The sequence below is a fragment of the Gadus chalcogrammus genome, chromosome 13 (assembly GCF_026213295.1).
Source record: "Gadus chalcogrammus isolate NIFS_2021 chromosome 13, NIFS_Gcha_1.0, whole genome shotgun sequence".
Lineage (NCBI taxonomy): Eukaryota > Metazoa > Chordata > Actinopteri > Gadiformes > Gadidae > Gadus > Gadus chalcogrammus.
In genome coordinates, this window is record NC_079424.1 from 5,027,358 (window position 1) to 5,048,260 (window position 20,903).

At 53.1% G+C, this 20,903-nt stretch overlaps 1 protein-coding gene across 3 annotated transcripts; it reads right to left on the bottom strand.

Moving 5' to 3' along the window:
• Positions 1-867: 867 nt before the first annotated feature.
• On the bottom strand, positions 868-20,028 carry arhgef25b (Rho guanine nucleotide exchange factor (GEF) 25b). Of its 3 annotated transcripts, XM_056606729.1 has the most exons (17): positions 19,672-20,028; positions 18,867-18,984; positions 8,225-8,625; positions 7,898-7,987; positions 6,143-6,267; positions 5,893-5,959; positions 5,700-5,803; positions 5,520-5,589; positions 4,909-4,998; positions 4,645-4,737; positions 4,212-4,262; positions 3,390-3,467; positions 3,114-3,305; positions 2,418-2,628; positions 2,087-2,292; positions 1,490-1,615; positions 868-1,390 (listed from the first exon to the last, which is right to left on the bottom strand). In XM_056606729.1, the coding sequence occupies exons 1-17, from the start codon at positions 19,771-19,773 to the stop codon at positions 1,295-1,297; spliced, it is 2,220 nt and encodes a 739-aa protein (XP_056462704.1). In that variant the 5' UTR covers positions 19,774-20,028; the 3' UTR covers positions 868-1,294. The 3 variants fall into 3 exon arrangements, with proteins under 3 accessions (XP_056462704.1, XP_056462707.1, XP_056462705.1); XM_056606732.1 differs by lacking the exons at positions 18,867-18,984; positions 19,672-20,028 and adding an exon at positions 18,349-18,744; XM_056606730.1 differs by lacking the exons at positions 18,867-18,984; positions 19,672-20,028 and adding an exon at positions 16,905-17,097.
• Between the last annotated feature and the right edge of the window lie 875 nt (positions 20,029-20,903).

Below are 20,903 nucleotides of genomic sequence, written 5' to 3' on the forward strand. Positions count from 1 at the left end.
ATTGAGTCCAATTGTTTGGTGGCAACTTATTGATTTAGTGTTGTGAGGTCTTTAATGTGGTGAATGGATTTTAGCCCTTCAATGCATAATATCACAAACGTATTTCCATATGATTATATTGATATAGTAATAATCATATTCATATTATTTATAATATAAATCTTCTATTTTGTTGTTTTCACGCAAAATATATTAATTATAGAATGTCGACACTAGAGGTCGCTACAGTCAAGCGATTGAAGACGCGTCTGCTGAGGGCTGACGACTCGTTTAATTGGCTACTCTTCCTCTTTGTGCCATCGTCCATCACACGACAGGCCCCACACAACACTCCGCTTACCCCAGATCCTCAAACACTCATCTCCTGCCCTCCCCAAGTACAGAGACAACATCCAGGAGGAATGTCGTTCCCCTAGTCAGAATTAAAATCTATGATTTCTCTTTTTTTCTTCTTCTGCCCAAACGATATCTCTGTTTTGTCGCAGACCCTCTGACAGAGAATAAAGAGGTTGAGTCCATACTCGCATGACACTTTTTTTTATTTCCTTGTTTAGTTTTAAAAGAAGAAGAAGAACAAAAGTCATGAAACACGCTTGTTGCCAGGATCCCACGGAACAGTATTTACATCAGAGGACGGTGAAGATGCTCCCCTTCCCCCCTCCCCCACTGGGCTCCAGCCCGTCGTGAGGGCCCACTGGTCTCTGGAGCTACTGGCTCAACTGGTTCCTGGTTCCCAGGAGGAGTGCTGCTCTGTTCAGACGCAGTGGGGCGTGTTACCGAACACGCCGGCTGGGCTGAAGGTCCGGGACCTCTTCAGGAGGTTGGCTCGTTAGGGTGGGGGGGGGGGGGGCGTTAGGGTGGGTGGGTGGGGGCACCGCCCGACGGCGAAGGGGGAGGTGGTCGGAGGAGCAGAGGAGCGGACGAGCCGATACACATCGTGTCACTGCACTCGCTGAATAAAACATAGCGGTATAAATGTTGCATGGTCCCTCGTCACAGAATATGAAGTACAGGAAGACATCGGTCGTCACTTTGAAAGAAGACTGGATTATACATAGACCTGGAGTCTCAGGGGTTGTGCGTGTGTGTGCATGTGTGTGCGTGTGTGTAGGACACAGGATCGTAGGTAGAGGGGTATCACGCCCGTAGTGGGACAGTCCGGATGGAGGAGAAGAGGGGGGACAGGAGGAGACCCAGGACGGACGGAGGGTTCCTGGGAGCAGAACGAGGCGCCGCTCTGCTACCGTCCCCACGTCTCACGTATCACGATGGATTCACAGGCCACCGGGCCACGCTATAGGTCGCTCTCGGTCAGCTGACCGAGGCCGGGCTGGTGAGGCTCTGCAGGAAGCTCCTCAGACTCTGGGGTCTCTGAGCTGCAGCGCAGGGCCTGGTGACACAGAAACACACCGTGACGTCATCAAGCTGGAGCGCCCCCTGGCTTCAGCAGTCCCCCACGCACCCCTGGAGCTCCTCCCAGGCCCAGTACCTGCATGCTGCGCTGGATCAGGGCCGGCCCGCCGTTAGAGACCCCGGGGCCGGAGCTCCTCTCTGGGCAGAGAGCGGACCTCTGAGGGACGGAGAGCGGATGTCTGGACGGACGCTCTGATGAAACCTGAGGACGGAGACAGACAGACAGACAGACACGCAGACAGACAGGGCAGACAAAAACACAGACAGACAGACAGACAGGGAGGCAGACAGACAGACAGACAGACAGACAGACAGACAGACAGACAGACAGACAAACAGACCGACAGACAGACACGCAGACAGACAGACAGACACAGAGAGACAGAGACAGGCAGACAGACAGACAGGCAGCCAGACAGGCAGACAGACACGCAGACAGACAGAAACAGAGAGACAGACACAGAGACAGGCAGACAGACAGGCAGACAGTCAGACAGACAGACAGAGAGACAGACAGAGCGACAGACAGAGCGACGGACAGAGAGGCAGATAGACGGACACACAGACACGCAGACAGACAGTAGAGATTGTGAGACTTGTGAGGCCGGTGTCGGTGGGGGCCAGCAGGCAGCATGGAGAGGGTGGCGGGGGGGCGGGGGGGGCGGAGGCTGACCTTCCTGGGGCCCTCGGCGGCCGGGAGCAGCGAGGGCATGGAGGTGTTGTAGAAGCTGAGGGAGGGCAGGTGGTGGCGGTCCATGGAGGCGGAGGAGTGGGGCCGCAGGCCGACCGCGCCGCCGCTGGCGTCCGGCGCCCGCATGGCCCGGCCCAGGCTGTTGGACTTGCTCTCCCTCCGCTGGTACTCGATGGGGGACTGCAGCGCTGTGAGGGGGAGGGAGGGGGGAGAGAGGGAGGGGGAGAGAGGGGAGGTGAGTGGGCCTTACAGCCACGTCCGCTGTAAGGCCCAGTCCTCCTACGGGGCCCGGACCTCCAGACCGGGCGCTCACCGTTGAGGAAGTTCCTCTGGGACTCCAGGATCTGGCCCACGTCGCTGAGCCAGGCCTGCTGCTTCTCTCTGGACGCCGCCTGCATGACGTAGCGGACCAGGCTGCCGTCGGGGCGGCGTGCCGTCAGCACCAGCACCCGGGGGTCCTGCTCCACGGCCCCGCCCCCGGGCACGCCCCCTGACCCGGGCCGCTCCACGCCCAGGCAGCTGACCTGCAGCACAGCGTTAAAACTTTATTTAAAAAAAAACCCTCCTCCATCAGTGGAACACCAACTCACCGCTTCTGCAAAAGACTCAAGACTCACTTGTTCAGAGTTCACCTGGACTCTGCATAGCCTCTCGCCTTACCCCCCCCCCCCCCCCCCCCCCCACACACACACACCCCTCTTACGGTCTTATTGTATTTTGTACGTCCTGGCACTTAAAAATGTAACTTAGAATTGTGTAGCGTCTTATCCGAGCTATCTTTGTTGTGTACGGGGAATGGGTTAACCTAGCGATTGTTAGTCTGCTAAATGGCCTGAACGTAAAATGTCACTCCCATCGATGGCTAAGCCTCTCCCTACTACTATTATACTACTGTAATACCCCACAACGCGGCGTTAAACACACTCCACCCTACAGAACCCATACACCACAATATGCATCACATGCTTTGAAGGCCAACATGAAGCGACCGGTCACAAAGCAAAGGCACCTTGATGCTGCTCTTAAACGTGTACCCGGGCAGAGAGAAGCCCTTCTTCTTGTCGATTGGCTCGCTGAAGATGACCAGCTGCTCAAACAGGAAGACCCGCCTCTCCCGGCCCCTGGACAGGATGTTGTTCTCCTGCTCGCTGACGGAGAAGGTGTCCTGCTGCAGCAGCTTCCCCTGGGCGGTGATCTTGCCCTGGAACAGAGGAGCTGTGGTTCAGTCTCGGATCACTTGAGGCCCTGAGGTTCTGAGGGCTGTGGCACGAGGGAGGAGCTTTACCTGGAAGCCTTGCAGACGGCCCACGTTCATCATGTCGTTACAGCGCTTCGGAACGAAGCACATCACCTCCACCGCTTTCTGGAACCAGAGACACGGGTTAGACCTGGAGATAGACCTGGATATAGACCTGGAGATAGACCTGGAGATAGACCTGGAGATAGACCTGGAGATAGACCTTATATAGATCTGGATATAGACCTGATATAGACCTGATATAGACCTGATATAGACCTGGATATAGACCTGATATAGACTTGAGAGGAACTAGATAGAAACGTGTCAATAGAGGTGGATGTGGAAGGGGATATGGAGCTTAAGGTGAAGGTGAAAGTGTCTATAAAGGTGGAGGTGGATGTGATGGTGTCTATAAAAAGGTGGAGGTGAAGGTGGCTATGAAGGTGGCTTGGGAGGTGGATGTGAGGGGGATGTGGAGGTGGATGTGAGGAGTGTGTGGATGTGAAGGTGTCTCTAAAGGTGGAGGTGGATGTGTCTATGAAGGTGGAGGTGAAGGTGGATGTGAGGTGGAGGTGAAGGTGGATGTGAGGGGGGTGGAGTAGACGGCGGATGCGAGGGGGATGTGGACGTGAAGGTGGATGTGAGGGGGATGTGGAGGTTAAGGTGGATGTGAGGGGGTGTGGATGTGAGGGGGATGTGGAGGTTAAGGTGGATGTGAGGGGGTGTGGATGTGAGGTGAAGGTGGAGGTGAAGGTGTCTCTAAACGTGGAGCTGGCGGTGTCTGATGACCCAGGCCAGCCTGCTGTATGAGGACCAGATGGGGGGCAGAGCTCCACAATGACAGGATGTGGGCAGGGGAAGTCTCACCTCCAGCTCCACCACGTCCCTTCCTGCCTTGGTGCAGTACTTCAGGAGGTCCTGCAGAACGAGGCACACAGCAGCTCAGCAGGGGGGCACAGAGCTACTGCTGACTAGCATGCCCAGGTTACCATGGATACTGACATTCACAGTCCCACCCGCACACATGCACGCCCCGACACACACACGCACACACACACATCCAGACACACACACACATGCACCCTCAAACACATCCAGACAGACACCCACACACACACACACACAAATACATACAGAAACCCACACTCGCACGCAAATACACACACACACACACATACACCCACACTCGCACAAAAATACACACACCCGCACGTGTTCGGTGGGGTACCCACCCATACACGCACAAGTACTTGACACCGGTATTGATGTGGTGACGTGGGTCACGCTGAGCTTCACATACTTTGAGCAGCAGCTGGTACTTCATGATCCTCTGCACCGGTTTGATGAGCAGGTCGTTGAGCTGCAGTCTGTGGCCCAGCTGCAGCCGAATGTCCTGGAACAGGGAGCCGGGACGGTCACGCACACCCAGGGGAGGGTCACACACACCCAGCGGAGGCTCACACACACCCAGCGGAGGGTCACACACACCCAGAGGAGGGTTGAATGCCCAGAGGAGGCTAAAGGGGAACGACGGGGAAAGGTTGTGGAGGTGCTTCCTGCTCACCTCAAAGAAGGTCTCGATGTACTCCGACACGATGTGCTCCGACTTGGGCTTGTTCTGGCAGTACACCACGTACATGTGGAGCCGTCTCTCCTGGGATACAGCGAGAGATAAGAGATAAGTCATGGGACTTTTGTCCCTCAGACAGCCCCCCCCCCCCCCCGCCCAGAGAGTGTCTCCCCCCCGCCCAGAGAGAATGTCACCCCCCAGAGAGAGTGTCTCCACACAGAGAGAGTGTCTCCCCCCAAAGAGAATGTCTCCCCCCAGAGAGAGTGTCTCCCCCCCAGAGAGTGTCTCCCCCCCAGAGAGAGTGTCTCCCCCCCCCCCCCCAGAGAGTGTCGCCCCCAAGAGAGAGTGTCTCCCCCCCCCCCAGAGAGTGTCTCCCCCCCTCCCCCCAGAGTGTCTCCCCCCCCCCCAGAGAGAGTGTCTCCCCCTAAAGAGAGTGTCTCTCTCTCCTCCCCCCCCCCCCCTACCCAGAGAGAGTGTCTCCCCCCAGAGAGTGTCTCCCCCCAGAGAGTGTCTCCCCCTAAAGAGAGAGTGTCTCCCCCCCACCCCACCCCACCCAGAGAGAGAGTCTGCCCCCCAGAGATGGGGGCTCACTGCGGGGGGCTCACATGTTTGATGAACAGGTTAGCCAGCCGCTCCGGGTCATCGAAGCATTTCTCCAACTCCCCCAGAAGGTAGCTGTGGGACACACACAGACACCAGCCGTCACACACACACTCTAGGTAAAATACACTCTGTCGGCTAGCAAGGGTGAGACGTGTAAGGTGGAGGGCGGTGTGAGAACGCACTCCTTGTGCCAGTCGTAGATCTGGTGGATGTTCCCAAACACTATCTTGTCCTTCCCCTTCAGGTCCTCGGGAACCCCCTGGGTGGCCATGGTGCCGATGTAGCCCTACACACACACACACACACACACACACACAGGATTACTTTCCATGACAGATTCACGAGTGCACGTCCATCCCTGAATGTTGAGCTCACCTCTACGATGAGCCTCAGATCTTCCACGTACAACTTCTCTGTGTCCAGGAGCTCTGTCAGCACATAACTGATGGGTTATGTGAAGGAGGGGGAGGGAGGGAGAGAGAGAGGGAGAGGGACGAGGGGAGAGGGGAGGGAGGTATTAGGTGAAACAGTTTGATGATAACGATGGAACAGTGTGTAATCATCAGTACATCACACACAAGGAATTGGCAGTTCATGAGGAGTTCAACTGAAGACGAACACCTACATGCTTTTCTCCAGGGCAGCCCTTCGGTCCTCCTCCGTGTCCAGCGAGGCTGACCATTGGCTGCCTGAGTCATCGATCAAGCTGCTTTCGTCTGGAGGGATATTGGAGCGGGATTGGCCGTCCTGCTGAAACCAGGAAAACAAAACACAAGTCAACAAGTCTATGGAACGAAGTGAAGGTATTTCATCATCCGTAGAGACGCTGTCGCTGTGGAAGGTCTGGATGACGTGGAAGAGGACGCCTCAGACAGGGCCTCTAAAAGGCCCTCAGACAGGGCCCCTGAAGGCCCTCAGACAGGGCCTCAGACAGGCCCTTTGAAAGGCCTTCAGACAGGGCCTCTGCAGGCCTCTATTGGACAGCGGAGGGTTAACTCCTTTCTGTCTGACCGCGGAGCTCAGTGATGCCTGACAGCCACACATGTTAATAATGACTCACCGTCCTGAACCACAGACTGCGCCGAACGGAAAGGAAAAGAGTTGTGGCTTTAGTGCTGAGGAGACAACCATTAAGGAAATACTTTGTTGATCCTCGCTTCCTTGACCGCCCTCCACATAACCCCCTACAGCAGTGATCCCAAGTCCCCGTCCTCCAGTGGACCCCAAGTCCCCCTCCTCAACTGAAGTGTACTCTGATCCAGTGTTCAGCCGGTCCAGTGTTGACCCGGTCCTGATCCAGTGATCCTGATCCATTGATCCTGATCCAGTGTTGTCCCGGTCCTGATCCAGGGTTCAGCCGTTTCTGACCCACTGTTGACCTGATCCAGTGTTGAACCAGTCCTGATCAAGTGTTGACCCAGTCCTGATCCAGTGTTCAGCCGGTCCTGATCCAGTGTTCGGCCGGTCCTGATCCAGTGTTCGGCCGGTCCTGATCCAGTGTTCGGCCGGTCCTGATCAAGTGTTGACCCAGTCCTGATCAAGTGTTGACCCAGTCCTGATCCAGTGTTCGGCCGGTCCTGATCCAGTGTTCACCTGGTACAGTGCTGACCCGGTCCTGTGTTCAGCCGGTCCAGATCCGGTGATCCTGATCCAGTGTTCGGCCGGTCCTGATCCAGTGTTCAGCCGGTCCTGATCCAGTGTTCACCTGGTACAGTGGTGACCCGGTCCTGATCCAGTGATCCTGATCCAGTGTTCAGCCGGTCCAGATCCGGTGTTCAGCCAGCCTGTCACACTGTTGGCAGTGTGCTCCCTTCCAGATGTGGTCTGCTCAGACCTGCGCTCTGGATTAGCAAACAGGGCTTTTGGGAGCATGTGGGTCAGCGTGGACCATCAGCCTCATCTGTGTGTCGGACCGCTTCACAGTACGAGCTGCGGCAGCTCAGGGACACGTCCTTCACAACGTACACGATGGCAGGAGTCGATTACACCGGAGATGGAGTTCACCACGGTATGTGGAAACTGTTCTCCAAATCCCACAAAGAATCCCTAAAGCCAAGTAAAACAGCTTGTTCTTAATTTAAACGTCATGTCGAATGTATTCAGCGTGTGTTGGCCGGCTCTAATGAAACACATTCCTCCTGAACCGTCTGTCTGTCTGCATCTCTCATCCCAAATCTATTCTAATCTGCATTACTCATTACCGATGGTCTTTGGAAAAAGAAAGAAGGACGGACAGAGAGAAAGATAGACAATAAAGGACGACATTTAAAAATAAAGTTGAATCATTTACTAAAAGTAAACGTGAACAGGGAGAAAGAGGACAGATGAGGTGAGGAGCTCTACGATGGAGGACTGAGGCAGGGGCCAGCAGGAGGCGTACCAGGCTGTGTGAGTCGCTGTCCGGCCCTGGACCCCACAGGTCGCTGGGAGAGGCCGGGTCCGAGGGACTCAGCAGGCCGCCGCTCCAAACCTGCACACGTTGGAATAAAGAGAGTCCATCACAACCCAATACCGAGGGTAGCATAGCACTTAGCATTGTGTAGCGTCTTATCCTACGCTTTGTTGCATGGAGGGAACGGGCTAACCTAGCGATTGTGAGTGCTTGGCACTTGGTTCTTTGTAAATGTCGTCCATCACTCCCCCTCAACACCTCAGGACGTGGAGATGAGGAAACGTGATTCGCCATCTGTGTGTCTGTGGTTCTCACCGTGTCAACCCCTGTGTAGGGGAGGATCGTGTGGCTCCCCGGCCTCTCCAGGGGCCCCTCTGGCCCCTTAACCCGAGGCCCGTCTGGCCCCTGGACCAGGGGCCCGTCTTGGACCTGAATCAGGGCTCTTTCAGGAGTCTTCCCATCTAGCCTGGACGTCAGCTTATCATTCTTCCCCAGTCCTCCTCCTCCTCCTCCTCCTCCTCCTCCTCCCCCTACGCCCCCCCGGTCGAAGCTGAGTTTGCGGGCGGGGCTGGTGAGCCACTTCTTGAGGGCGCTGACCGGGTGTCGCGTGCCCCCTGGGGAGGGGAGGGAGCTGGAGGAGCCGGGCGCCTGGTGGGCCATGGAGCCGGCGGACGCACTAGAACTGCCCTCCCCATTGGCTGCCAGGGAGTACGGCTCTGATGGGGGAGAGAGAGCGAGAGGGATAGGGAGACAGAGACAGAGACAGAGACAGAGACAGAGACAGAGACAGAGAGACAGAGACAGAGACAGAGACAGAGACAGAGACAGAGAGAGAGAGAGAGAGAGAGAGAGAGAGATCAGGGCAAACGTTTAAAGTTACAGTACATTTAGTATTTTGACATTTGGCATTTATTTTGACATCTGCTCCGTTTGCATAGATTTGCCAAAACAGTGAAGCTCCTCGCTTCCGTGCTGACGGACACAAACCGCTGAAGTACAACACTGGATCTAGAATGAATAATTTGAACGGCCCCAGGGGCAGGTCCGTCCGACTCCTGGACCATCATGAACCTCACACACCAGCGCGGTCCCTGTTCGCTCCTCCGGCTCCTCAAGGCAGAACGGGCTCTTAAGAACGAGCAGAGCTCCAGGAAAGGTTCTACTCCGCTCCTCAACAAGCTCTCCAGCCCCCCACCACCCACCACCACCACCACCACCACCACCACCACCATTAAGCCTGAGGTCTATTCTGCTGATGTGGGGGGAAAGTGTGGCCTCGGGGAAACAGGACGGGGACATCTTGTAAATTTTCTCAGGGGGGAAAATAAGGAGCTACCCTTCAGTACATTTTAGGTACGCTGTAATCATCAAAACCACAAGAACCTCCAGTGAGCCGAGACGCCAGATCCATCGGGCAGAGGTTCAGAGTTCCTGTACCGTGTGAACCTGGTCCGTTCTCCGTTATATCTGCACTGGTTAACCCAAAGTCGATCACACACAGTTATTATCACCAGTTATAGTCCCCCCCACCAGGTGCGGGTTTGTCCCCAGGATGCAAACAAGACACTCAAACACTCTCCATGCATGCAGTGCTCAGTGATCTGCTGCCTGCAGAGTGTGAGACGGAGGCACCGTCACCACATCACGAGGATCACAGCCTGGAGCGAGGGGACGGGTGGAGAAGTGGTCAAGGTGGAGGGGTGGATGGTGAGGGGAACACCATGAATTGAGATGAAGTGACTAAGTGATGGAAACATCGTGATCGCCCATAAAGTGGGGGTCGGCTTAGCTCAGGAGGTAGAGCAGTTGTCTTGTACCATGGGTTCCTAGTTCGATCCCCAGCTCCTCTTAGCTGAGTGTTGATGTGTCCCTGAGCACGACACTTAACCCTAACTGCTCCTGACGAGCCGGCTGTCGCCTTGCATGGTTGACTCTGCCGTCGGTGTGTCAATGTGTGTATTAACCGATGTAAGTCGCTTTGGATAAAAGCGTCTGCTAAATACCCTAATTGTAATGGTAAAGCGAACATCCGAACACTAAATCCTGGGACTGAGCTCTGAGGGCCCAACACAGGGGCATCATGTGGGCTTCAGACGGCCAGACCCACAATGCAGAGCGACACGTTTTCAGGTCAGCGGGGCTGCTGTCCGTCCACATCTCCCCGCCGACCCCTGACGTCATGCTCCACTGCGACTCTGAGCTCCACCGGAGGAAACAAAGCCCTTCATCGCCCTTCGCTCAATTCCAATCCACCACCCCCCACCGCAGCCCTCCCTCCACCCAGCTCCACGGAAACACAAACCCTGTGCATCATCTCGCATCAACCCTTAAGCAAACAGTTCGTCATCGCCACGACAACCGCCCCTTCCTCCTCCTCCTCCTCCTCCCTGGACGAAGGATACGCTCTTAGCCCCCGGCGGCGTCCCCAGCCCTCAGTGAGGCGGAGGAAAGTACACAACAGTTGCTTGATAATGGAGGTGGTGACGCAGTATTTTCCACACACACATCCACTCCCCCCCCCCCCCCCCCCCCCCCCCCCTCCATCCTCTGAGGTGACCTAGCAGCCCGTAGCGGCGGTCCCAGCAGGAGGCCAGCAGGTCGTGGTCGCGGTCACCTCCAGAGGACTTACGTAACGGAGCCAGCTCCCATCTGGACCCCCATGCAGACTCAGCAGGATCACCGCAGGACAGAAGCCTCTGTGTGTGCGTGCGTGCTTTAGTGTGTGTGTGTGTGTGTGTGTGTGTGTGTGTGTGTGTGTGTGTGTGTGTGTGCGTGCTTTAGTGTGTGTGTGTGTGTGTGAGTGAGTGCGTGTTTGTGTGTGAGTGCGTGAGCGAGTGCGTGTTTGTCTGCGTGCGTTCGTGCGCGTGTGTCTGCGTGCATGATTGCTGAGGCGCATGCACGATGAAGACGAAGGTGGACACTGGTGATCTACTACAGCTCTAGGGTGGTTGTGTTCACGTGATGCCATGTGCCGATGGGCCTGCGGTAGAACTTTCTCTACACTATTCACACACACACACTCTCTCACCCATGCCGTCTCTCTCTCGCTCATACACACTCGTGCTTTGTCTCTAACACACACGCTCCGTCCCCTACACTACACAGACACTTTCTCTCTCTCTCTCTCTCTCTCACGTCTGTCTCTCACACACATGCTCTGTCTCTGTCACACACAAACACACACACTGTCGCTCTCAGTGTCTCTGACACACACACACACACACACACACACACACACACACACACACACACACACACACACACACACACACACACACACACACACACACACACACACACACACACACACACACAGCTTTTACAGTCTACTTTATTCAGATCATGAGAAGGTGATTGTTTGCTGGTTCAATGTATTAATAACTATAGTTAGGAGGTGAACTAGGTATAGTTAGGAGAAGTTTAACTAGGTGTAGTTAGGAAATGAACTAGGTCTAGTTAGGAGGAGGTTTAACTAGGCATAGTTAGGAGGACGTTAAATAGGTATTGTTAGGAGGAGGTTAACTAGGTATAGTTAGGAGGAGGTTAACTAGGTATAGTTAGGAGGAGGTTAACTAGGTATAGTTAGGAGGAGGTAAACTAGGTATAGTTAGGAGGAGGTAGGAAGTTAACAACGGGCTCCCAGGGCTCTGTGATCTCAGTCCTCTCCACCCCCTAACCTTACATGGTCGGCAGGACACATTTAGAAGCTGTGGGAACTCTGCAGAACGTCACCATGGGAACGGCATGGCTTCCTGTTTGGACTTGATGGAGATGAAGGAGAGAAAGAGGATAGGTTCAGAGCCCATCACAACGTTGATGTGTGTGTAGCAGGGGGTTGCTTCAGAGCCCATTACGATGGTGGTGTCTCTAGCAGTGTGTTGGGACAGAGCCCATTGGGATGAAGACGATGGCGTCTACAGCAGTGTGTTGTGAAAGAGCCCATTAAGACGTTGGTGTCTGTAGCAGGTGGTTGGTTCAGAGCCCATTAGGAGAAAGATGGGGTCCACAGTAGTGTGTTGGTTCAGAGCCCATTAGGAGACAGATGGGGTCCACAGTAGTGTGTTGGTTCAGAGCCCATGTCGGCCATTTGACGAGCATCCTTGAAATAGCCATCTATTAAGCCACCCGTGGTTCGAAGATAGGTTTGCTATCATCTCCTTTGCACTCATCAGATTGAGTTCTTCAGATACTAGCTGTGACAACATCACACACATAAACGCACACGCAAGCACACACCCACTCATGCACACACACACACACACACACACACACACACACACACACACACGCACACACACACACACGCCCCTGCTTGTAGGGCTAGTATCAGCCGCCACAAAGGGTTAGTGTCCCCCCCAGCCTCATGGGCTATGAGACAGGGAGGGTCCTTGAGGAACAGTGAGGAGGCCTTTCTCTAGCCGCCATTTCACTGTGCATAGGGACCAGTTCAGCTAGGGGCCAGTCCACTGTATTCACAGACGGCTAGGAACCAGTACACTGTATTCAGAGACAGCTAGGAACCAGTCCACTGTATTCAGAGACAGCCAGGAACCAGTACACTGTATTCAGAGACAGCTAGGAACCAGTACACTGTATTCAGAGACAGCTAGGAACCAGTACACTGCATTCAGAGACAGCTAGGGACCAGTGCATTATATTCACAGACAGCTAGGAACCAGTACACTGTATTCAGAGACAGCTAGGGACCAGTGCATTATATTCACAGACAGCTAGGAACCAGTACACTGCATTCAGAGACAGCTAGGAACCAGTACACTGTATTCAGAGACAGCTAGGAACCAGTACACTGTACTCAGAGACAGCTAGGAACCAGTCCACTGTATTCAGAGACAGCCAGGAACCAGTACACTGTACTCAGAGACAGCTAGGCACCAGTACACTGTATTCAGAGACAGCCAGGAACCAGTACACTGTATTCAGAGACAGCTAGGAACCAGTACACTGTATTCAGAGACAGCTAGGAACCAGTACACTGTATTCAGAGACAGCTAGGAACCAGTACACTGTATTCAGAGACAGCTAGGAACCAGTACACTGTATTCAGAGACAGCCAGTGACCAGTACACTGTATTCAGAGACAGCCAGTGACCAGTACACTGTATTCAGAGACAGCCAGGAACCAGTACACTGTATTCACAGACAGCTAGGAACCAGTACACTGTATTCAGAGACAGCCAGGGACCAGTGCACTGCATTCAGAGACAGCTAGGGACACGTGCAGCACTGCATTCAGACACCAGTGCACTGTATTCAGACACCAGTGCACTGTATTCAGACACCAGTGCACTGTATTCAGACACCAGTGCACTGTATTCAGACACCAGTGCACTGCATTCAGACACCAGTGCACTGTATTCAGACACCAGTGCACTGCATTCAGACACCAGTGCACTGTATTCAGACACCAGTGCACTGTATTCAGACACCAGTGCACTGTATTCAGACACCAGTGCACTGTATTCAGACACCAGTGCACTGTATTCAGACACCAGTGCACTGTATTCAGACACCAGTGCACTGTATTCAGACACCAGTGCACTGCATTCAGACACCAGTGCACTGTATTCAGACACCAGTGCACTGTATTCAGACACCAGTGCACTGTATTCAGAGACAGCTTGGGACACGTGCACTGCATTCAGACACCAGTGCACTGTATTCAGACACCAGTGCACTGTATTCAGACACCAGTGCACTGTATTCAGACACCAGTGCACTGTATTCAGACACCAGTGCACTGCATTCAGACACCAGTGCACTGCATTCAGACACCAGTGCACTGCATTCAGACACCAGTGCACTGCATTCAGACACCAGTGCACTGTATTCAGACACCAGTGCACTGTATTCAGACACCAGTGCACTGTATTCAGACACCAGTGCACTGTATTCAGACACCAGTGCACTGCATTCAGACACCAGTGCACTGCATTCAGACACCAGTGCACTGTATTCAGACACCAGTGCACTGCATTCAGACACCAGTGCACTGCATTCAGACACCAGTGCACTGCATTCAGACACCAGTGCACTGCATTCAGACACCAGTGCACTGTATTCAGACACCAGTGCACTGTATTCAGACACCAGTGCACTGCATTCAGACACCAGTGCACTGCATTCAGACACCAGTGCACTGCATTCAGACACCAGTGCACTGCATTCAGACACCAGTGCACTGCATTCAGACACCAGTGCACTGTATTCAGACACCAGTGCACTGTATTCAGACACCAGTGCACTGCATTCAGACACCAGTGCACTGCATTCAGACACCAGTGCACTGCATTCAGACACCAGTGCACTGCATTCAGACACCAGTGCACTGCATTCAGACACCAGTGCACTGTATTCAGACACCAGTGCACTGCATTCAGACACCAGTGCACTGCATTCAGACACCAGTGCACTGTATTCAGACACCAGTGCACTGCATTCAGACGGGGATAAGGCTCAGCAGCAGTGCATGAGGAAATGAATGGACGGAATATTCCAGAGAGACGTTCTGCTGGAGTGGAACCACAACACCAAACCCTCCGGGCCCCCCTCTACCCCCCCCACCCCTCACCCCCACCCCCCCTTCTTCTGCTCCCCGTGGCAGCACTGAAAATAGACGTGAAGTCTTGAGAAAGCAAACGTGCTGATCACAGATGGAAACCAAGCGGAGCCGTCGCTCAGGAAGGATTCTAAAACAGGACTGGTAACCGGGACGTCCTGTTTACACAGGAGGTGTAGGAACATCAGCGAGAAACCTCTCCGCCTTCCTGCGTCCTGCGAGGTCACTGCCCGGAGCAGAGCTCACTACAGCGGCCCTCAGCTGACCCCCGGAGGCACGGGGTGTGTGTGTGTGTGTGCGTGTGTGTGTGACTGTGGTTGTGTGTGTGTGACTGTGGTTGTGTGTGTGTGACTGTGGTTGTGTGTGTGTGACTGTGGTTGTGTGTGTGTGTGTGTGTGTGTGTGTGTGACTGTGGTCTTGTGTGCAACTGTGGCTGTGTGTGTGTGTGTGTGTGTGTGTGTGTGTGTGTGTGTGTGTGTGTGTGTGTGTGTGTCTGCGTGCGTGTGTATCCAGATTAAAGGCATCTGTGATAGGGCCGCTTGCCATCTCGCTGCAGGCTGAGGGCCGTGCATCAGTCACCAGCGACACATCAGGGCTGATGATCTGGGAGGGACTGGGACATCAGCCAACAACATTCACACAGAAAGGGTCTCTTTCTGCTACTGGGACCCAAAGATCCTGTTTCTACTACAAGACCAGGAAGCACCAGAGGAACGGCTAGGGTGTGTGTGTGTGTGTGTGTGTGTGTGTGTGTGTGTGTGTGTGTGTGTGTGTGTGTGTGTGTGTGTGTGTGTGTGTGTGGGGGGGGCTCAGAGAGGAATGCCTGAGCGTGACTCAGAGTGTTTCCATGCTTCAATGATCTAAGCGAAGCACATTCCGAGACAAACCTCCAGATGTGAGTCTATCTTTGACTGTCTGGACCGGATCAGCTCATTGGCTGATGAGCCCGTGTCTGTTTGGACCGGATCAGCTCATTGGCTGATGAGCCAGTGTCTGTATGGACCGGATCAGCTCATTGGCTGATGAGCCAGTGTCTGTATGGACCGGGTCAGGTCATTGGGTCTTGGGGCTGTGTCTGTTTGGACCGGGTCAGGTCATTGGCTGGTGGGGCTGTGTCTGTTTGGACCGGGTCAGGTCATTGGCTGGTGGGGCCGTGACTGTTTGAACCAGGGTCAGATCATTGGCTGGTTCAAACATTAAGGGTTGATTCTTTGTTCCATGTTTGTATTGACTAATTAAGAATAATTAAGTCGATGGTTCCTGTAGATGGTCTTAATTACCTGTTCAATGGAACGTTAACATTACACGGTATATGAGACATGGGGAGGGCCTGGTGAACACCTGAACTTAAGCCAGGGTGTCATCAGCCCGTTATGGGATGATACAACAGAACCTCCACTCTAAACCATGGACCTCTGTAGCCCACAGAACACCATGGGGACAGGATGGGTTCACTTCGTACACTCATATCTCCTTCATCAGACCTCTAGTCATAGCTCCTTCATCAGACCAGCGTTATCATCTACTCATATCTCCTTCATCAGACCTCTACTCATAGCTCCTTCATCAGACCAGCGTTATCATCTACTCATATCTCCTTCATCAGACCAGCGTTACATCTACTCATATCTCCTTCATCAGACCTCTAGTCATATCTCCTTCATCAGACCAGCGTTATCATCTACTCATATCTCCTTCATCAGACCTCTACTTATATCTCCTTCATCAGACCAGCGTTATCATCTACTCATATCTCCCTCATCAGACCTCTACTTATATCTCTTTCATCAGACCAGCGTTATCATCTACTCATATCTCCTTCATCAGAACAGTTTTATCATCTACTCATATCTCCTTAATCAGACCAGCGTTATCATCTACTCATATCTCCTTAATCAGACCAGCGTTATCATCTACTCATATCTCCTTCATCAGAACAGTTTTATCATCTACCTAATCTCCTTCATCAGACAAGCGTTATCATCTACTCATATCTCCTTCAGACTAGTGTTATCATCTACTCATATCTCCTTCATCAGACAAGCGTTATCTTCTCATATCTCTTTCTTCAGGCCCAGCACATAGCAGCAGTAACCAAGCGGCCCTCTGAAGGAAGACATTTGGTAAACAGATGATAGTCAGAGTAAAGGCCTTCTCCGATGTTCTGCCTGCACCTCCTCGTCCTCCAGACAGTCCTGAGGTGAGGGGTGGTGTATGAACCTCCTCCACCTCCAGACAGAGTCCTGAGGTGAGGGGTGGTGCATGAACCTCCTCCACCTCCAGACAGAGTCCTGAGGTGAGGGGTGGTGTATGAATCTCCTCCTCCTCCACTGAGGTGAGGGGTGGTGTATGTACCTCCTCCACCTCCAGACCGTCCTGAGGTGAGGGGTGGTGCTCAGGTGAGGGTGGGGTACGTACCTCTGACCCGGGACGCGTAGCAGCAGCCACACTTGGAGAGCACTTTTCTGAACAGGTGCCGGCACCCGCAGCCGCGGTTCCTGGGACCCCCCTTCATGGTGGTCCGGTCATCACCGTCTCAGATCCAACAGGCCATGCCCCCGGGCGTAGCACCCTCACACACAACCAACCCCCACCCGATAAGAAGAGGTTTCCCCCTCACCCGAGTGCTCTGAAGACCCCCCGCTCTGAAGAGGTCTCCCCTCACCCGAGTGCTCTGAAGACCCCCCGCTTTGAAGAGGTCTCCCCTCACCCCAGGACTATGAAGACCCCCGGTCAGAAGAGGTCTCCCCTCACCCGAGTGCTCTGAAGACCCCCGGTCAGAAGAGGTCTCCCCTCACCCCAGGACTATGAAGACCCCCGGTCAGAAGAGGTCTCCCCTCACCCCAGGACTATGAAGACCCCCGGTCAGAAGAGGTCTCCCCTCGCAGTGATCCCGGAGGAGGGGAAGGAAGTGAAGGGGGGGGAGGATACGAAGTCCAGAGCCTGGAGCTCAGAGAGTGCGTCCCGGTCCGGAACAGTTCTCCCAGAGCGCTCCAAGGGGGGTCCCCATGGCTGCCGGGACGGCCGGCGGGAAAGTCAAGGAACAAGAACCGGAAAACAAACAAAGACGCGACGGAAGGCTCGGAGACACGACTGGTGGGGCGGCTGGCGGTCCGATAGTGGACGAGAAGACTGGAGCGAGCCGGGAGGGAGAGGGAGAGAGAGGGAGAGAGAGGGGGTCGATGTAGAGGCAGGGGAAGTGGAGGGGAGGGGGCGGGACTACAGGGCTGCCAGCCCAGTTCTCACACCCCCCTCCTCCTATTTCTGGCCCCTCCCATTTCGATCTCTCTTTCAGCTATCTGTGGCATCAATCTTTCTATCCACCTTTATGCATATATCTATTATATATATATCCATACATTTATCCATACATCTGTTGATCTGTCTGTATGCCTGCCGCCGCCGGCCTGTCTGTCTCTTTCTTCTGCATGTCTTTAAAGCAGCCTAACCAGGTACCAGGCAGGATGATGTAACCTGAAAACTCAGAATGATGACATCAGATGATGTCCGGGGCACAGATGTCCCGGCAGAGAATTAACCCAGGAACTCTAACTTAGTAAATGACCGCCGTGTGAGAGAGGAGGATCTCTCTGCTGGTTGTGTGACAAGACCCGGGGATGGATAATACATCCATAAATAAATAAATAAATAAATATCCCTGCTCTGCACTTCAGGAGATTAGGGTTGTAAAAATATCAAAATGCTTTCGCTCATTTCCTTAATCCCAGTAAGCCCATCATTCATGTTGAGCCGAGCAAAGCCGTCGTGTCCCGACAATGCGCTGCTCGGATGCATGTGTATCATTCATGTGTGAAGTCAGAATTAACATAAATAAATATAACTTCATAAATCATTCACTTACCTTGTGCTCTTCAGCCTCTACTTATTCTCTCCACTCTTGGACGATGTGGTTGTTGTTTTTTAAACTTGCTTTTTCAGCACTAAGTCCGTTTTTATACAATACTGATATGTGCTTTGATGGTCCACCTCACCTGCAGGTGGTTTATGAACAGGCATGCGTCTTTTAAAAGCTAAAGCCAATCGTCTCACTTGCGTTTGTCCCACATCTGTCGTCCCCTAGGAAGGGCCCTGAATCTGATCATGAAAACAAGCACAACTTTGCTAGCGCCTTCGGCCGCTAGAGTGAATTCTGATCTGTTGGGTAAACTCTGATCTGGGCTAAGAGCCGATTAAAGAAGTCAGCTTTCGACTTTGTTTACCTGCTGCTCCGCATGCCTGCCCGCCTGAACCATGCAATTTGCTCCTGCTCATGACCCGGCACCGCCCCCCCGTGGACCAGACCGGTAGCTCACCACCATAATCAGACTCCAAGAAGAATATTATTCCCCACAGGCCTCACAGTTGGTATTTGAATCGTACCTCTGAGTCCCGTGATATCACTGCTCCTCCTGGTTCTGCTGGTGACCTTCGCTGTAGACCACCTGTCCGCTCCCACCAATAAGTCCTCTTGACCCGTTTCTGGACACCTCGGAGTTTGCTAAATGGAATTGAGCAAGTCCATTGAAATTCCTGTTCTTTGTGACACCGTGATTTCCAGCGAACCTCACGTTAAAACAATGCAAGTATTTATGATATTATTCCAATTCCACCCTTTAGTTAATCATCGTCCCCCTCCCCCTGTTGACGCCTCCGTCCTCGATGACCGGGATTCTTATCTCAGCTGAGGAATGTCTGAGAGGCTCGCAGCTCCGCAGAGAAGAAAAGACAATAAAGTCCCAGCCAGAAATATAATATCGTCTAAAAATAGATTTCGTATTTTCCCCTTCCCCATCTGGGTTCATTAAAGCCCTCTCTTAATGATCTTGTTCTAAACTCCTTTTTGGGTCAATCCAGTAGCAAGATTTCAAACAAACATCTGCAATGCTCATCATTTAGTTCAGATTTCAGACCTGAACGCATTTAGCTTGCTCCCATGCTAACTTAATGTTCAGCAGACGACAGGCAGCAGTCAAGCATTCAGCAAAGCATCTCTAGAACCTCAGAAGAGCCAGACGGCACCAGTAGATCGAGCTGCTGCCTGTGTGGCTTTCACTCCTACTCTGGACTCAATATCATGTTTGTAGACGGGCCTGATGACTCTATCAATCAATTCAAACAAGTGTGCATCATATAAACACATAAAACCATTTATTTACCAATCAATTATATCTTTCAGACCGCTTACCCCATTTTGGTTGCGGGCTCCGAAGAAGGTCATCCTCTCCATCACAGAGACGGAGCGTCTCTGACTGACCTCCTTGCCTTTGCTGGTGGATTCATTCTGCATTCTTCACTTCTTGCCCTTTTTTATTGTCCCAGTCCACAGGTGTCCTCGTGTTGACTCAGGGTGTAGCTCCCGGCACGAGCTCTCAGACGCACACACACACACTCCTCTCACCCCTCATCCTCACCTCAACCCTACCGCAAACACAGACACATACACGCACACACACACACACACACACACACACACTAACACTCGCACACACACACAGTGGCTGTCCAGCTCTGAGGGACTTGGATCCCCGGATGCAGACGTCTCACTGGCCTTGGTACCTGAGCACCAGCTGCAGAGAGAGAGAGAGTGGGTGTGTGTGTGTGTGTGTGCGTGTGCGTGTGCGTGTGTGTGTGTGTGTGTGTGTGCGTGTGCGTGTGTGTGTGCGTGTGCGTGTGTGTGTGTGTGTGTGTGTGGCTCCGGGCGGAACGGGGCAGATGTTGGCCGTGGTGGGGGCGGCGTCTCCCCAGGCCCTAAGAGAGGGTCATTCTGCAGCGACGGGTCTGGTCTCGTCCCACGTTCCCCACCCACCCCCCCCCCCCAGTGACCGCTCACCGTGGACACCACCTCCTCAACCCTCCCTGCATTCCTCTGATTCCATTCCTGCTGTCAGAATGGTTTTGACCCTCAATAAATCAAAGTAAACTGACATTGTTAACTCTATTTGCCTTCATTGCTTAACAAGCGTGTTTGAAAAAAGGTGTTTGTGATCAGTGCTAATGAAAGGGTGCGTTGGACCAGTGTGAAGATTGTTCCCGGTTCCTCTGAGAGGGAGAAAGCCTGTTTGACAGAAGCTGCTTCTGTTGACTCGTCTGTCCTCACCTCGTTGGGGCTCATCTCTCATCACACACTTCATAGTTCTAAAACCAGACTGGACTTCAGCCAAGAGGCCGTGAACACGTTATCCTCACTAACTTGATCTAGTGAGCAGGTACTCAGTCTCATGTGCGTCTGTAGGTTCATGTGTGGGCGGGCGTCATTCCCATGAGTTTAGAGATTTTTTTTTTAGAGATTTTTAGAGATCAATTCAAATAGCATAAATCTTGGCCATTTTTAGTTTTTCGTATTTTTTTACAAAACACATGTAGTAAATAAATAAATAAATAAAGAACAAAACAGCTTAGATCTTAATTTTACAAACA